This window comes from Diceros bicornis, chromosome 13 (assembly GCF_020826845.1).
Source record: "Diceros bicornis minor isolate mBicDic1 chromosome 13, mDicBic1.mat.cur, whole genome shotgun sequence".
NCBI lineage: Eukaryota > Metazoa > Chordata > Mammalia > Perissodactyla > Rhinocerotidae > Diceros > Diceros bicornis.
Genome location: NC_080752.1, coordinates 26,356,274 through 26,373,343, shown reverse-complemented (window position 1 = coordinate 26,373,343; position 17,070 = coordinate 26,356,274). Strand labels below are relative to the sequence as shown.

At 52.0% G+C, this 17,070-nt stretch overlaps 1 protein-coding gene across 2 annotated transcripts in view; it reads left to right on the top strand.

The window, feature by feature from the left end:
• The window catches only part of ACOT7 (acyl-CoA thioesterase 7), a 119,251-nt gene that overhangs the window by 80,719 nt on the left and 21,462 nt on the right, over positions 1-17,070 (top strand). For both annotated transcript variants that reach the window (XM_058552769.1, XM_058552768.1), the window contains one exon: positions 3,957-4,073. In XM_058552769.1, the coding sequence (XP_058408752.1) occupies positions 3,957-4,073 (117 nt within the window). The remainder of the gene's footprint in view (positions 1-3,956; positions 4,074-17,070) is intronic.

Here is a 17,070-nt window from a genome sequence, read left to right as displayed (position 1 = left end):
GTGTCTCCACCTGAAGGAAGGGCAGCCACACATGATGCCCATTCTGTCATAAACTTAATCCTCTAGTGAATCCTCTAGTGAATCCTCTAGTGACTTTATGTCATAAACATAAATCCTCTAGTGAAAATACACTTACCCCCCATTTCTACTAGAATCCTGTGTCTTCATCATTCTTGTGTTCAACTGTTTGCAGATTCTAGACTGACATTTTCTTGATGTAAATTATCTGCAGTGCAGCATCGTTTCGTGACAAACACGACCTGTCTCGACACTTCATCAGACGGAATGCGCTCTGTTGGCTGCCGGAGGAAGTGCGCTTACCGTGCTTAGAGCAAGTCTATGGGAAATGGATTCCAGACTCCATTTGTGAGCAAGGGCCACTTGTCCAGCTGTTGTAACAACTCGATTCTTTATGAGGCAGATCAACCTTGGAGAAGTCGGGCTGTGGGCTCTCTCACTCCCTCTAGGAAACTTAAACACACACGCACACACGTGCAGACACATACACGCACATATGCACACACACTCTGAAGCCACGACCGGGTCAGCAGATGGGCTGTGGGTCTCAGACCTGCCTCTGGGCCCTCTGTGGTTGGCACATGGCAAAGTGAGGCTGTCTGTCCCCTGGACTCCACCCTTGCCCCCCGAGCAAAGTGTGTGTGGTTCTCACCCACATGTTTCCTGGTATTCTGAGACATTTCACTACTATTTCCTTTTCTATTTATCCTCCAAACCGAATTAAATCAGCGTTCAGTTTAACAGACGTTCAGTAGTCCTGTTTCTCATAACTATAGCTGCTGTTACTGAGTGGCCACGAGACTCGTCCCATTTGCTCCTTGGTCACCTGCAGGTAGGTGCTGTCACCCCTCCTACCTTGCAGATGCAGAGCCCAGGGCTCAGAGGGCCATCTGGCTGCCCAGGGTCCCCAGCCAGGTGGTGGTGGTGGTGATGGGCCCTCGTGCCCTCCCCCGCTACTCACCAGGCAGTGGTGGGGCCACTTATACCCAGGCTGTCTGACTCCAGAGTCTGAAGTCTGAACCGCCTTGTGGGTTGGGCCGTGTCACAGCCTGGTGCGGTTAAGCGGTTAATTCAGAAGCTGAGATGGCCCTCCTAGGAGGTGGTTGGCGTTGACACTCCAGATGACCCACATGCTGTTTTGTGTTCTCACCTCCTTGGAACCCTGGGCTGGGGACCTGGCTGATAGGCCTCCACCCTGCCAAGCCAGCACTCGCCCGCCTTCCCGGAGGCCCATTGCTGTGGGTAGAAAGGCCAAGAGAGACTCGTGGTGGGCTTAGGCAAGGCTGCCCATGTCTACTTCCAATCATGACTTAAAATAACCCAACAGCCTCTTTGGAAAGCAACATGACCCCTTGTCTCGGACCTTAGAGTGCCAAGCTACTTGAAGCCTGGAGGCTCCCTGCCCTGCCAGCTCCCAGAGCCTCGGTCGCCTGGGGATGAAACCTGGCACCTGTGGTTCTCTCCTCTGCCAAAGAGCTGTTTTCCCAGCGTTTCACTTGCACTTTCTTGAGAATTGGACCTCCATGTGACTTAGAGCCTCAGTTGTTAATTTGAAAACTGGGGACGTGAATACTTTGCTGCACAGGTTGAGAACAGATGCGCCAGTGTCTTTGAAAGTGCTTTTCAATGGCCAGTGCCGGCTCTCACAGCTCTCACGTGTCTCCCCCCGACCATCATTGTCATTTATCCTTATCATCATTTAGCAGGGTCTTCCATAAGAAAACTCCTGGTAATAAAAGCATAATTTTTAAATCAAGAATATTAATTAAAAAAAAAACTTTTTATTCCGGAAATGCCCAGGTATTCACGAAAGTAGAGAGAAGAGTATACTGAACCTCAGATATCCCAAGCAGACAGAGGGCCAGCCCGTCCCTCTGTCTCCTGTGTTCCTTTTAAGAAGCATCTTCTGCTGTATTTGTACGAGGCCTCTGGTCCAGTACAGAAAGGGCTTCGGTTCTTTTTTTAGTTATATCGTTTTTTGTTTCCCCCATACAGTAAAGAGATTTTTAAATTAATGACCAATGTTTAAAAATCGGCAGATTCCTCATAAGCATGTAGGTTCCCGGCTTCTCTTGATACATCAGGAGGCTGGTAGTGGGGCCCTCGTTCCTGGGGGTAGGGGCAGCAGGCAGGTCTGGTCAGTGGCTGTCCTTTAGAAGGGCCCCCGCCAGCCCTCCTCACTTCCCTAGTCACCTGCCTGGCCCCGCCCTAAATACGATTCCACGCAAGCCTGGCTTTCATGAGGGGGATGGAGTCTGTCTTTCTGCCTCTCTCTGGATTTTTATAAATCATTCTGTATCCTAGGGTGAATGTGCATAACTTTTTAAGATTTCTGGTAGCCATTAGGTTGATCAGTATCACTTTATTGCTTTTGTAGGTCAAAAATGGTTGATTTTGGGGCCGGCCCTGTGGCTTAGCAGTTAAGTGCGTGTGCTCCGCTACTGGCGGCCCAGGTTCGGATCCCAGGCGCGCACCAACGCACCACTTCTCTGGCCATGCTGAGGCCACGTCCCACATACAGCAACTAGAAGGATGTGCAACTATGACATACAACTATCTACTGGGGCTTTGGGGGGAAAAAAGGAGGAGGATTGGCAATAGATGTTAGCTCAGAGCCAGTCTTCCTCAGCAAAAAGAGGAGGATTAGCATGGATGTTAGCTCAGGGCTGATCTTCCTCACACACACACACACAAAAAAAGGATGATTTTGGCGATTTCATGTAGTTCAACCTAATAAAAGATATGGTTTAAAGTTTTTCAGATGAAATAAGAAGTATAATATACGTGTCGTAACGGGGGTTCAAGAATTGGGGGGCGGGGACTAGCAGGTGTTCAGTTGTGATCCCATCAAACAAAGGGAGTGTGGGCAAGAGCAAATGGCATCTGCAGCCTGAGGTTTTAATGACACCTCGGGCTTGCATGAGCCTGGCTTTCTCGTTTTGTTTGTTTTATATAACAGCGTATTGAGATACAATTCACGTACCATGCAATTCACCCATTTAAAGTGTACAAGTCATTGATTTTTAGTGTATTCACAGAGTTACACAGCCTTCACCACCATCAATTTTGGAACATTTTCATCACTCCAAAGAGAAACCCCGCAGCCACATTAGCAGTCCCTCCCATTTCCCCCTAACCCCCTACCCCTGGGCAAGCACTAATCTCCCTCTGACCCTATGGATTTGCCTATCCTGCACATTTCATATAAAGGGAACCATACAATATCCAGTCTTTTGTGACTGGCTTCTTTCATTCAGCTTAATGTTTTCAAGGTTCGTCCACGTTGTAGCATGCGTCAGTGCTTCATTTCTTTTTATGGCCAAAGAATATGCCAACATATGGATCCACAGCATTTTCTTTGTCCTTTCATCACTTGATGGACATTTGGGTTGTGTCCACTCTTTGGCTATTATGAATAATGCTGCAAGTGTTTGTGTGAAACCCTGTTTCTTTTTCTCTTGGGTGCACACCTGGGAGTGGAATTGCTGGGTCATGTGTAACTTGATGTTTAGCCATTTGAGAAACTCCAATCTGCTTCCAAAGCAGCTGCACCATTTTGCATCCCCACCAGCAGTGCAAGGGTTCTGATTCCTCCACATTCCCACCAACACTTGTTACCCAGCTTTGCGAGGCAGCCATTCCAGTAGATACTGTAACGAAACTTTGCTGGTGGGATAAGATATCTGTGGAGTTAGGAAAAGGATTGTCGTTTTGTTAGCGCCCCAGAACATCAGCCTTGGCCATTTTCCAAAGCTCCCGAGGAAGCCAGGTTGACAACATGAGCTTCGACGTGCCCCGATCACGCACCCCGCCCCTAGCTCTGGCTGCCCCCTGGATGGTGGGTATGGGAGGGCTTTGTTTTTTACGACTTGTTTGCAGGATAGAAAAGTCTCCCCTTCCCTCATGTCTAATCTGCCATGTGCCCCTTCTCCGTGCAGGTGTTACCATGAAGCTCATGGACGAGGTGGCCGGGATCGTGGCTGCTCGTCACTGCAAGACCAACATAGTCACAGCTTCTGTGGATGCCATTAACTTCCATGACAAGATCAGAAAAGGTAACAGAACTCTGCTGACGGAGAGAAGGGGGTGGCTTTGGCTGCTTGGTCCTTCACACCACTTTGCTTTTGGTTCACACTGTCACCTGGGCCCTGGTGTCTGCCCACTTGCCACAAGGAGCAGGAAGCCAGAGTCCTGTGCTTGGCCCTTGTTTATGCGTCTGTGAAGCTAGGGTTCACTGATTTGATTTTTCAATCTGGTAAAATCTGTAACTAGGTATGGTTGGGGCTTTATTCTACTAAAGAGCAGTGTAAACTCATCCTCTTAAAATGCCCCACTAACGGAGCCCTACAAAGATCCTGTGAGCACAACGCTGTGACCACTGCCACCAGATCTTGTGGCAGGCACGTTTCCTCTCCAGAGAGGAATAGATAATCCATGATGTAAGAAATGACGGGGTCGGCACAGAGAAGCCCACGGACCGCAGTCCTCAGTCAGCCCTGCCTGCACCACTGGGGCAGCGCTGGTGTGTGGTAGTTTTTCCCAACACAGAAATCCAGTGTTGGGACTCGCAAGGACTCGCTGCCCCCCGCCCACCTCTGGAAACAATGCTTGCCGTCTCTCCATTGAGTCTGCCGACACGGGAGGCAGGGCCTCTGCGATGTGTGCGGGCATGGTGCACTGTGCTCATCTCACATTATTGCTGGTCTGAAGATGTAAAGCGGATGTCCCCTCCAGACACGTGATGATTTCTGTTTGTGTTGTGTCTTCTGAGATGAGGCTCTGGGCCCCTGAAAAGCAGCACTTCACTGTGGAGTTGGGGTGGTGTCAGAGCTGCAAGAGCCTGGTATTGCTTCTGAAGAAGTCTCGCCGTGACAGCAGCTCGTTGGAAAAAGCTGTTGGGTCAGACAAGTCCTTGGCCCTGGGAGGTGGCGAAGTAGAAGAAAGGCAAGCTTCACTGTCCTTGCCGTGGGCCTCGAGGAGCACTGCTCAGTGCATCAGTGCTGCGTTCAGAGCCACAAAGGCCTTATCCAGACCCTGCAAGGCCCTGGTCTGGCCGCTGTGCTCTCTCCTGCAGAACACACCTGGCAAGTGACGGCCTACGTGCTGGGGACAGAGCATCTTGCAATTGGAAGGATAGGAGGCTGCCGCCCCTCCCTGCCGTGACTTAGAGCAGGTTAAGCTTACCCACGTTGGATTGGGGGTGCTCTTAGGGTGAGGAAAAGGACAGTCTGCGGTACTATTCCCCTCTACTTTGCAGAATCCCTTCTTACTTGGTAGGTGTTTGCCACGGACACAGACCACAGTGTCATTTTATTTTATTATTTTTTTTTTGTGAGGAAGATCAGCCCTGAACTAACATCCATGCCAATCCTCCTCTTTTTGCTGAGGAAGACTGGCCCTGGGCTAACATCTATGCCCATCTTCCTCTACTTTATATGGGACGCCGCCACAGCGTGGCTTGACAAGCAGTGAGTCGGTGCACACCCAGGATCCAAACCTGCGAACACCGGGCCGCCAAAGTGGAGCACGTACACTTAACCGCTGAGCCACCAGGCTGGCCCCCACACTGTCATTTTAGAATTTGCCCAAAACAAGTGGGTCTTGTCCATCTTGGCTTGTCCTCTGTGGGCCCTGAGTGTTGTATATGGCTGTGGCATGAACATTTGAGAAAGGACAAATCCTGTTGTACCACGATTCCATGGCTTTCTTTTTCTGGAACTACTCCTGGGTAAATTACCATGATCTAACACATGAGCTTCAGTGTTAAATATGACTTGAAAATCCACAGTGGAAAACACACATACATTCCATGGAACTTGGTCTGTTCATTGTCTCTCGAGTGCCCTTTGAGAACCACTAACTAAGAAAAGAAATAGACTTTCCTAGATAGTTGGCCGATTTCCTCAGCATCAGCCCAGTCAGCGAATGTGCTTTGCAGTTGAGGGAAGCTCCCAAAGAATGAGAGGTTGACTGTTGTTAGACAGGAGGGACCCCTGCCCAGACTCCTCACCCTCAGTCCCTCGTATGACCAGAATTCACTTTCAAGGAGAGCTCCAGGAGGGGCATGGTGGGGTCCCGGTCGGTAGGAATTATTAATTTTGAGGGAAGACCGTGAACTCTAGTGGGAGTAGAGCACTTTTTCTAGGAGTTCATTTGACAACCTGGAAGACACCAAAGGTAACTCATATGTGGAACTGCTTTGACAAAGACTTTTCATATCTAAAAGTTACTCTTATTCCAGAACACAGAGAAAGAGTTCTTCATTTTCAGAAGCTGTAATTTCTGGCAGAACATTCTACTGTGGATTGGTTTCCATCAAGCAGTGAGATTGAGGGTGGGCTGCATGGGCTTGCCCAGCTGTGCCCTGCGATACTGAGCCTTCCATGGCCCCACCCAGTGCGCCTCGGTGGTATCACAGCCTTGGCCTCGAGCCCAGGGCCCCAGAGCTGGGCTGGTTGGGCCTTGTGCTCAGGCCTGGCCTGGGGAGCCCTGGGGGAGCAGAGAGATTGTTTCTATTTTCTCAGGTCATATCTCGTTTCGTGTATAAAGGAATTTGGGCCAAACTCGAATAACGATGAAGGAGTCTGGCCTGTTTCTGTGCCTGTGTCCTCTGGGGCCATTAGACACTGTCACACCTCATTTGTTGTTTTCCAGAGGAACATCCCCGTGCGAAGTCGTCGGCTGTCTCCTCTCTCCTCCTTGCATGGCTCTATTGAAGAGCCTGTCCCCTCGTTTCCAGGGCAAGGTCTCAGTTCTGGCAGCACACAGGCCGCGCCCACTTCAGAGACGGAATTGTCACATTTTATCTTAAGTTCCGTGGGGCAGAGAGCTCTGCAGGCACTGCTGCTTTATACCGGCTCCTTCTCCTCCACATCCTTTGCTCCTTTCTGAGGAAATGCAGAGCAAGCCTGGCTCAGCCTGGGGTGATCCTCTGGCTCTAGGTTCTTGACGACAGCAATCCAATTGTGTCAGAAACTTGCTGAGGAGGTGGGAATTGACATTCCCCGTTGTTCTGCTTGATCTTCTGATGCGAATCTGCCAAGATCACTGTGAACCCGGGGACTCTCCAGGGTGCGGCCTCCGAGCTGCTGCCGTCCTCTGGCCCAGTGCCTTCCCTCTCGCGTTGTGGTTCTGCTGTAATGTGAAGGGGCCGAGGGCCCAGGCTCTTGCCACCCTTCGGGGTCTGAGACAGCATCTGCCGGGCCTGGGGACTGCTGGTGGGAATGAAACCCCAGCACGTGTGTCCACGTGTGGGGCAGTGGCAGAGTTTAGTGCTGTAAAGAGCAGTGTGTGAGTGTCCCAGGGCTGTGCAACAAATGACCACAAAATGGGGGCTTAAAACAGCAGAAATTTGCTTTCCCCCAGTTTTAGAGGCCAGAAGTTCAAAACCAAGGGCAGGGCTGTGCCTCCCTCAGAAGGCTCTAGGGGAGGATCCTTCCTTGTCTCCAGCTTCTGGGGTTCCCAAGCACCCCTTGGTTTGTGGCCGCATCACTCCAACCTCTACTTCCATCTTCACGTGGCCTCCTCCCCTCTCTCTTCTCTTCTTCCGTTTCTTATCAGGACACTTGTCACAGGATTTGGGGCCCTCCTGGATAATCCAGGAGGATCTCATCTTGAGATCCTTAGCTCAGTGACATCTGCAAAGACCTTTGTTCAAAATAAGGTCACATTCTGAGGTTCTGAATGGACATATCTTTTAGGGGCCGCTATTCAACCCGCTGCAAACGCTTTCTCTCCTTACAGCTTAATTCTTGTAGACACTAGCTCACTTTCTCTTTCGCAAAATTGTAAGGTTGGTAAAATCTTTTCTGTGCCCCAAGCTGCCTCTTTCCCACCCTTGCTCACATGGGTGTGGGTCCTTCTCCCTGAGAGCCAGCAGTAAAGTCAGCACTCAGCCCAGAGAAGGAGAGGCTTTGAGGGTCCCTGGTTGTGAGAAGGGCAGTCACACAGCCGGGTGGGGGCAGCTCCACTGGAGCAAAATTGAGAGGCTCTGTGCTTCCCTGGCATGGGGGCACTGATGAAGGACCAGTGACTTTCCTCTGCATGGCAGGGAGATGGGGTCAGCCCCTGAAATGAGAACTAAGGTGGAGCCCAGGAATCAAATGTTTCGTGATGACAAGAAAACACAGTGGCATGGACCTTCTTTTCGTTGAGGCATAGAATTAACTCGTTCCTAAGTCCAGTGTAAAACTTAATCAGCATAAGGACTATTTTTTAAGTAATGATACATATATATATTTTTTTGTAAGGAAGATGAAGACCAGCCCTGAGCTAACATCTATTGCCAATCCTCCTCCTTTTTTCCCCCAAAGCCCCAGTAGATAGTTGTATGTCATAGCTGCACATTTTCTAGTTGCTGTATGTGGGACGCCGCCTCAGCATGGCCGGAGAAGCAGCACGTCGGTGCGCGCCCAGGATCCAAACCTGGGCCGCCAGTAGTGGAGCACGTGCACTTAACCGTTAAGCCACGGGACCGGCCCCAAGCAATGATATTTTTATGGAAAGGGTGCTGGCTGGTGGTCCTGGGCACATGCAGGCGACTGAGCTGGTGGGCACCCCAGAGCTGTGGCCATAGTGCAGCAGCTGTCCACAGCCAGCAACTGGCCTGATCGGGCAGCACCCACGCTGCCTTGTTTTACAAATGCTTGCACATCAGCCTGGTCACATGCCATATCTCAGATACACGGCCCTGGAGGGTCCCTTCCATCGCACACCACCACACATGAGCAACCCTCCTCCTGGTCCTCCTGGGAGGGGGTGCCCCCCACCTCCTGAGGCTGATATGACAGAGTGGGGAAAAGCCCAGAAGTTAAGATGTGTTGCCAGCCAAACACGCTGTCTGTGTACGAGTTTCCCGTAGCTGCTGTGACCAATTACCACGAACTAGTGGCTTAAAATAACACAAATTCATTCTCACAGTTCTGGAGGTCAGGCGTCTAAAAGAGGTCCATGGGGCTGTGTTCCGTCTGGAGGCTCTAGGGGAGAATCTGTTTCCTTGACTTCTCCAGCTTGTGGAGGCCGCCCACATTCCTTGGCTCCTGGCCCCTCCCTGCAACCTTTGCTTCCATCGCCCCATCTGCTTCTTCTTACTTGGACCTCCTGCTTCCCTTTTATAAGGACCCTTGTGATGACTTTGGGGCTGCCCAGATAATCCAGGATCATCTCCCCATCTCGAGGTCCTTAATCACATCTGCAAAGTCCTTTTTGCCATGTGAGGTCACATAGTCACAGGTTCCCTGGGTTAGGAGGTGGGCATCTTTAGGGGGCCATTATTCTGATGACCACTGGTAGTGTCTTAGCAGCTGGAATATGACTTTCTGACTTACCCATTTCAGCATATTTCATTAGGGAAACAACTGGAATGGAGGGGAGGCCAGACCTTCGGGTTGACTGGCTTCTTCAGATCTAAGGCAGGAAATGCTTTGCTTTATCTCCATTCAGCCTCTGGGAAAACTGCTTACTAGGAAGAGCGGTCCTTTGTACATATCAGCCAAACGCCAGGCGCAGCTGTGGCTTCACCTGTCACTCAGTGGGGTGTCCGTCCGGAAGCTATGCTTGCAGCTTTGCATCAGGAAAACTTTGCCCAGAAGGTCAGAGACAACTTTGAATTTCAGCCACGAGAGGTGTGTGCTGAGGAGGGAGGGCTCCCCGCACCCACATGCACAAAACGACGAGGGTGCTTTTCAGGGAGATGCAGAGGTCCCTCGCGTCCTTTGGTGACCTGACTCTCTAGCAGGGGAGCACATTTGCTGTTTACAAACCAGATTCTGCTGGGACGCTGTTGATGCTTGCCTAGACCACAGGAGGGCCCGCCTCTCTTACACCCTCGCCATCCCCCCACCCTCCCCCATTCCAATGCCACGCACACCTTCACCCTCTTTAATGCCGGTGATCTGTCGTTTCTCTGCTGACGGCCTCAGTGGCTGCCTATGACACCAAGTTCAGCCCAGGCCCTCCACCTGACACTCAAAGTCTGCTAGGGCCTGTTCCCCCTTCCCACCCATGTGTCAGCCAGGTTCGGGGTCCTCGGCAGGACTGCAGAGTTAAACTCACCCCAGCAGTCAAGGTGAAGGGAAGAGCGCTTTGTCGTGAGGCTGGATTGTGTAGGACACCAGCATCACCGACCCAGTGAGTTGTCGGAGGGTGGGTGACAACGCTGAGGCCACCTGCCTCCCAGGGCTGCATGCCCAGCAGCGGTGGACTGAGCACCCCATGCTGGGACGGGGCCCGCACTGCTGAGGTGGGGTGTGGTCGGCCCAGCAGTGTGCTGTGTGACAAGAATTCCAGCATCATTCAGGGCTGATGAGGCTTGAAAACGTGAACTTACTTTTTACAGGTCACTTGCTCCATTTCCGATTTTTGTTTTTAGTTGAGATGTTAAAATGCCAAGGCAACTGTTAAGAAAACTTAAAGGGTAAAATAGTGACCTTTGATGCAATGGTTTTGGAAGCCTTGGGTAGGAAAAACCTAAAGCTGAAGTTTTCTTGTGGAGAAGCAATCTCCCCAGACTATTAGGGTAGAAAATGAGGAATCTTCTAGAAAATGCTTTGGGGTGTGTTATGTAAGAAATACCAAAGTCATTTCACTTTTCTTAAGAAAGTTCACTGCCATGGCTCTTTCTGGAGCTTAAATGCTGAGCTTGTCTTAAAGTTTGAAATACTTGGCAACTTCTCAGCCTTGGTTAGAGCAATTTTTAATTATTCTGTTTTCTTTTCCAAATCCCTGGCATACTGCTGAAATCTGCCCCTGGAGAGACGGCCGTCTGCCGGGGGAGCCGGTGGGGCACCTGCCAGCCCAGCTGGGTTGTGCCACTCCAGGCAGCTCAGCAGTGATTTAAAAGCAGAAGTCAGCTGTGATTCACAGCTCAGCCCACTGCAGGCACTCCGTCGATTTTACTTTAACTAATATTACTCACTTTCGAGTGCCAGGCATTGTGCTAAAGTGCTTTATAGGATTTACCCCTCACTTGGAGGGGTATACAGTTGACCCTACCCAATGAGACGGGAACTGTTATCACCATTTTTCCGATCTGGAAACTGCCCGTGACCACAGGGCTGGTCCATGGTGGAGCTGGGAGGGGAGGCCGGACCGTCGGCTCCAGGGTCAGAGCTCTGAGCCTCACGCTCTGGTGTCGTCTCACACCCAGGCTTTAACAACATGGGCATCCGCCACTAGGACCCGGGGCGTGAGCTTTGCTGATCCGGTGCAGCGCCGTCCATGGTTGATGCTCACACTGGGCCCCCAGAGTGGCAGCTGCTCCCCCTACAGTTGCTTATGAAACTCCTGGCTGCCTAAAGCAGCCCAAAAACCTGCTACAGGTTCTCACAGTCAGAGGAGTCCAGCCCCAAGGAAGGCACTGCTCTGTCTGTGTCCCTCTCATCCGCATTAGCCCTGGGGCCCTTTTCCTGCTGAATTGAGTCAGTCAGAGGCAGACAATTCAGTCTCCAGCAGCTCCACACTGTAGTCATGTCAGCTTTGCCTGCAGGAGCCCACGTGTGCGGTCCTCCACAACGGTCACTAGCCACACTTTACATTATAATTAAAAGTAAATAAAATGAAAAATGCTATTCCTCGGTCACACCCACCACATTTCAAGTGCTCAGTAGCCACACGTGGCTGGTGGCTACCATATTGGACAGCACAGATAGAGACTATTTCCACCATGGCAGAAGGTTCTGTTGGGCAGCACTGGTCGACTCAGTCCCCAGTGTCTCTCTTTGGGCATGGCTGCTAGGGTGTGGGTGCTGATTGCCCATGCTCTCGGAATACTGTAAAACACTTTAGCGCAATGTCTGGTGCCCCAGAGCTCCCTTCAACACGGCATCGAGACTCCATCCAAGCTCGATTCAGAACTGGGTGCAGAGCCTTCCCATGAAGCAGCCTCTGTCGGCAAAGTCCTGTTCAGCGCACGGTCTGCAGGGGGAGCACTCGTCAGAGCCTGGGGGCCAAGTTGGGACTCACCAGACAGGACCTGCTTCTCAGCTTCTTGGAACTACTCACGGGGCTCTGCTCCTTTCTGGAATTCACAAGAGGAATTTGATTTAAGCTCCAACTCCTAAATTCAGTTAGAAATCAGATAGTTGGAACCACCAAATAAGGGACTGACAAAACTTACAAAATATAATACAAATGTGTCCCTTCATTTTGGTTGATATTTTTTTGGCAAAATAACTACAAAAATCGACTTCCTGGGCCCTCGATGGAACAAGTTAAATCATCTCCACACACTCGCACCAAACATCCTTCCCACCGGAAACCCACCAGCTCTGTACCGTGTAGGTGCTGGACCTGGCCTGAATCACCTTAGGAATTCATTTCTTTTTCCTTGGAACTTCATTCAAGTTTCCAGATGTTTTTTGCTGCCATAGAATCTCTGCTTGAAACATGGAAATGTCATGTTAAGTAGAAATGAACGATAGAACTGTTTAAAAATGATGTTCTCTGAGCTTCATAAAGTATTATGCTCCTGATTTTATAGTTACTTATGATTTAGTGCCAGTAACAGCCCAGAAAACAGTGAACTGCATTAAAATTATCCAGTTAGCTTCTACCTAGGTAGTTGTATTAGTTTTCTGTGGCTGCTGTAACAATTTACCAAAAACTTCATGGCTGAAACAACACAAATTTCTTATCTCGCAGTTCTGGAGGTCAGACATCTGACGCAGGTCTCACTGGGCTAAAATCAAGGTGTTGGCAGGGCTGGTTCCTTCTGGAGGCTCTAGGAAAGAATCTGTTTCTTGCCTTTTCCAGCTCCTAGAGGCCACATGCATTCCTTGGCTTATGGCCCTGTCCTCCATCTTCAAAGTCAGCAGCGCAGCATCTCTTGGACTCTGCTTGCATTGTCACATCTCCCTGACGCCCCCCTCCTGCCTCCCTTGTCCACTTATGAGGACCCTTGTGATGACATTGGGCCCACCTGGATAATCCAGGCTAATCTCCCCATCTCAAGATCCTCAGCCTAATCACTTCTGTGAAGTCCCTTTGCCGTGTAAGGTTCACAGGTTCTGGGGATTAGGATGAGGACATCTTTGGGGGCCGATGTTCTGCCTGCCACAGTAGTTAGTTAATTCCGTCTTCCCGAAGAGGCAGGTAGGGCTCCAGCCCATTTGTGAGCTCTGCCTCTTCCCCGCCCTGTGTCTTACCCTATGAGCCCTGTGGACAGGACACTGGTAGAGAACACAGGAGAGCAACAAGAGGCTCCTCAGCCCTTGGGATCTTCAAAGCCGTGTGAGAGGAAGTGCCCCTCCCTCCATCCCAAACCTCCCCGGCCACAGATATGGGCGCCTCTGAGGTTTGGGGGATTAGCAATGGGGGAACAGAGACAGCAAGCTTCCTGGCTTATCCCAGCCTCTCATGGAGTGTTTGCACTGGAACTCGGGTCCGGAGGGTTCCTTATGTGTCGGGGGCCTGGGACCCTGTCAGCACGGCTGAGTCCCCACCTCTCGGACCAGGCTCATGTGCTGGGGATGCTGAGCTGTGGCCCAGGCCTTCCCCTACAGGGTCAACCGCGACACAGTCTCATCTCAGTGTCAGCTCTGGCACAGCTGCTGATCTCCTGGAACCCAGGGAGAACAGGCAAAGGTTTTCTAGGCTTTGTTACCCCGTGTTCTTCACAAGCTGAAAAGATGAAGACGCCCTTGCTGACGTGATAGCCCATTTTATTCATTTAGACTCTTAGGAACAGCTTCTTACCCAGTGTAAATGTGCCTGCTGCAGAAAAAGAAAAACGTCGGGGGGGTTGTTTTAAATGTCACTTCTTATTATTACCTTGTTTGGTACAAGTCTTTTCACCCCTTCAAGATACACCAGAGTGTCTGGGAGCACACTCTCCCCGTGGGTTTGAGGTGCCTTTTCCTGGAGGGCTGTGATGTGGAAGGGCACTCAGACCCCGCCAGAAATTACTGTCCTGCGCCTATGTCCACATGATCTCAGCATGGCCGTGTCTGCAGCCTCGCCATGACCTCCTTGCGAGATGGCTACTCCTGTGCCCATGTGCAGATAAGGAAACCAAGGCACAGTGAGCTGTCTGGCTTGCCCCTGCCCAGGGCCAAGCTGGGATTCAAACCCAGACCCATCGGACCCCAAAGCCTTTGGCACCCAGGGCTCCTTCCCAAGGCACCGTAGCCTGGGGGAACCAAGGGCCCCCCAGAGTGTTGCTCCAGGCCTCAGAGAGCCTGCCTTTCGTGGAGACACCTCCTGGGGAACGGGCTGTGTCAGGGCTTTGTCTGGCTATTGTTGCTTCAGGGGCTCAGAGGAGAACCAGGAGCTCCCCTCCTGGTCCCCATACCCTGGACAGGGAGAGTGGCCCCATGCCCCGAGCCTGTCCTAGGTGGGCACGTGGCACCTAGTGCCAGTGAGAGATGCCATTTCCCTCTTGAGCTGGTCACGCTCGCTCTTTTAAATAAACGAGCTGTCCTCCTTGTGGATTTGGATGTGTGACCTAGTGGAAAAGTCCCCAGGCAGTGTCTCAGCGTCTCCACTGCCCCCCATGGAGTGCCTTTGAGTGCGTGGCTGCCGTGGCCCTGCAGGTCGTGCTTGCTCTGACAGTTTCTGAGACCAATTGAAGAGAACGAGAATGCAAGCTGAACTCAGGCTGTGGTCCCCCCTCCTCAGATGGGCCCACCAGTATCCCAGGCTGACACTGAGCCTGGCCCAGCATGCACAAGGTGAGCCACCTTGCATCTGCCCTTCCCGTGTTCCTGGTGTGTGTGTGTGTCCCCTGCCCCAGCCCCATGCCTTGGGGGAGGGGTGGAAGTGCCAGACCTTGTGGCCACACTGGGCTCTAAGGGCCTGGGGGCAGCCACGTTGCTTGTTGAGATGAAGCATCTGCAGGAGGGTCCCCATCCAGCAGGAGTCTGCAGTGGCTGGTATCCACACGTGAACCACATCCCCATGGGCCACACATTGGTTTCAGGGACGATGGGGCGCCTGCTCTTGTGGGCTTCCAGGCGGGGAAGGAGACGGACATCAGTCAAACAGATAAGCAACGAATGGGAGGGTGCCAGTGGAACTGAGTGCTCTGAAGGAGAGGAACCCTGTTCTAGACTTTGAGGCGCCCAAAGTCTGTTGGGCAGCTTCCCTGAAGAAAGGGCACCTTGGCTGTGCAGAGGGTGGGCCTGGCCAGCACGGGGGCAGGGACAGAGGGAGGCCAGAGGCGCTGGAAGCTTTCTGTAGCTCACAGAAGGCCAGAATGTGGGAGCAAGGGGCAGCTTGGAGGGGTTCTGTAGAGTTGAGGTGTTTGTTCCCATGAAGCTGAGACCCATCACTGGTAAACCTCCCCACCACGGACTCACCGCACTGCACTCTTGGATGCTGAGGGAGGCAGTGACGTTGCGGTGGCTGGTGGGAGCCTGAGGAGGCAGGAGGTGAGGCGTTTGGCATGAGCCTTCCTGGCGCCTGGGAGCTGACAAACAGTGGATGTGGCTGGAGCTGCCCCAAGGCGCCTGTGGCTCCCTTCCCTGACAACTGACCGCAGACCTTGGGGTCATGTGGGGTGCACTTTCCCAGCCCAGGGTCAGGGAGAGGGGAGGCCCTCAGCCAGGAGGGGGCCTTAGAAGCTTTGGAGTCTCTCCTGGTAACGCCAGACTGGGACTTGTCAGTTTCCAGTTAAGTCCCAGCCCCTCAGTTACCCAACCAGGCTTCTAGCTCTCAAGCCCCTCCCCGTGGCCGGCCCCACGGTGTTAAAGCCTGGCTTGTTAGAATAATGATGTTGCTGTTCCTGAAGGTCAAAAGGCTGGGATTTTGGCTGTAATTGAAATTTTCCTGACTTTTAGGAAGCGATCGTTGTATTTTGTACTGTAAGTGGCACTCAAGGCAGGTTCTCTTTTTGTTGTTGTGTCTAACTAATGCTCATCATCAACCGACTTCGATGTTTGAAATCATTTTTGATTCAAGTTAGAAGTTTCTTCAGACTCCTAACCCAGAAATTGGCTGTAAGCAGCCATGAGTTTGCCATGGCAATTGGTGGGGGACTTACTGGGACACAAGGGAAGGCACATTCCTATCCTTCTCCAAAACAAACGGTCGGTGTCCAAAGCCTCTGGAATTTGCCGACCCAGCAGCAGCAGCAGCCTGAGTGAGGGTGGCCCCACGTCCACGCCCCTGGGCCGGGGGTTCTTGTCTCCTCTCGTGGGAAGGGCTCATCCCTGCTTCTCAGGTCGTGGCCCTGAGTCTTACGGTCATGGATGAGAGGGGTACTGGCTGGACACTGGGGGTGGCCTGATGGGGAGGAGGTAGAGGCGCTGTGGAGACCCTCAGGGATGACCCCCTGACCCTTCTCGCTCCCTGCCTGAGAAACAGGCCCTGTGCGCTCCCCATTCCCAGGATATACCCTGGCTGCTTTGCACGTGACTTTGTGCCCTTATAGCTCACATAATGCCACTTGTCACTGACCACGTGGCCTTCCTTCCCTCTCAGAAATGGCTGTATCCAACATGAAGCACTCCTGTAAGTATGAAGTTGAATGTGGCATAGAACATTCTGGTACTTTATAACATGGAATAACCACTCCCGCTTCTGGCCTACCGACACACTCACCCCTAACAGTCACTGTGCTGCCCTGACTTGTCTGTCTTCCTGGGTTTCTAAAATGTCTTCTGGGGCCTGTCTCCATGGAGCTCAGATATCAGGGTTCCTGGGGTGCCTGCAGCCAGCACCGCTTCCAGGGAGGAGGTCCCAGCATTATATGCTGCACTTGGGTAGGGATGTCCTTGAGCCTGGCCCAGAAAGAGGCCGTGCTCGGGGGGTGGGAGAGTGGGGTGCCCCAGCCACGTGTTGGTGGAAAGCCCCCGAGCATTAGTGCTGCCTCGTGGTCCAAAACACTGCCATCGGTGGTGATGATGACTACGGAGTGCCTCTCCCACCAGGCACGAGGCTCAGAGCCTGGCTCATTTCATGCCATCCCCATAGTTACCCCGTGAGGCAACTCACCTCTGTTTATAGGAGAAAAACTAAACTTCAAGAGATTAAGGAATTAAGTAGAAGAAAGGGAGGGCCAAGGCCAGGCAGTAGGTGGGAGCCAGTGACCTGGAGGGTGCGGGGCAGAAGAGAGGC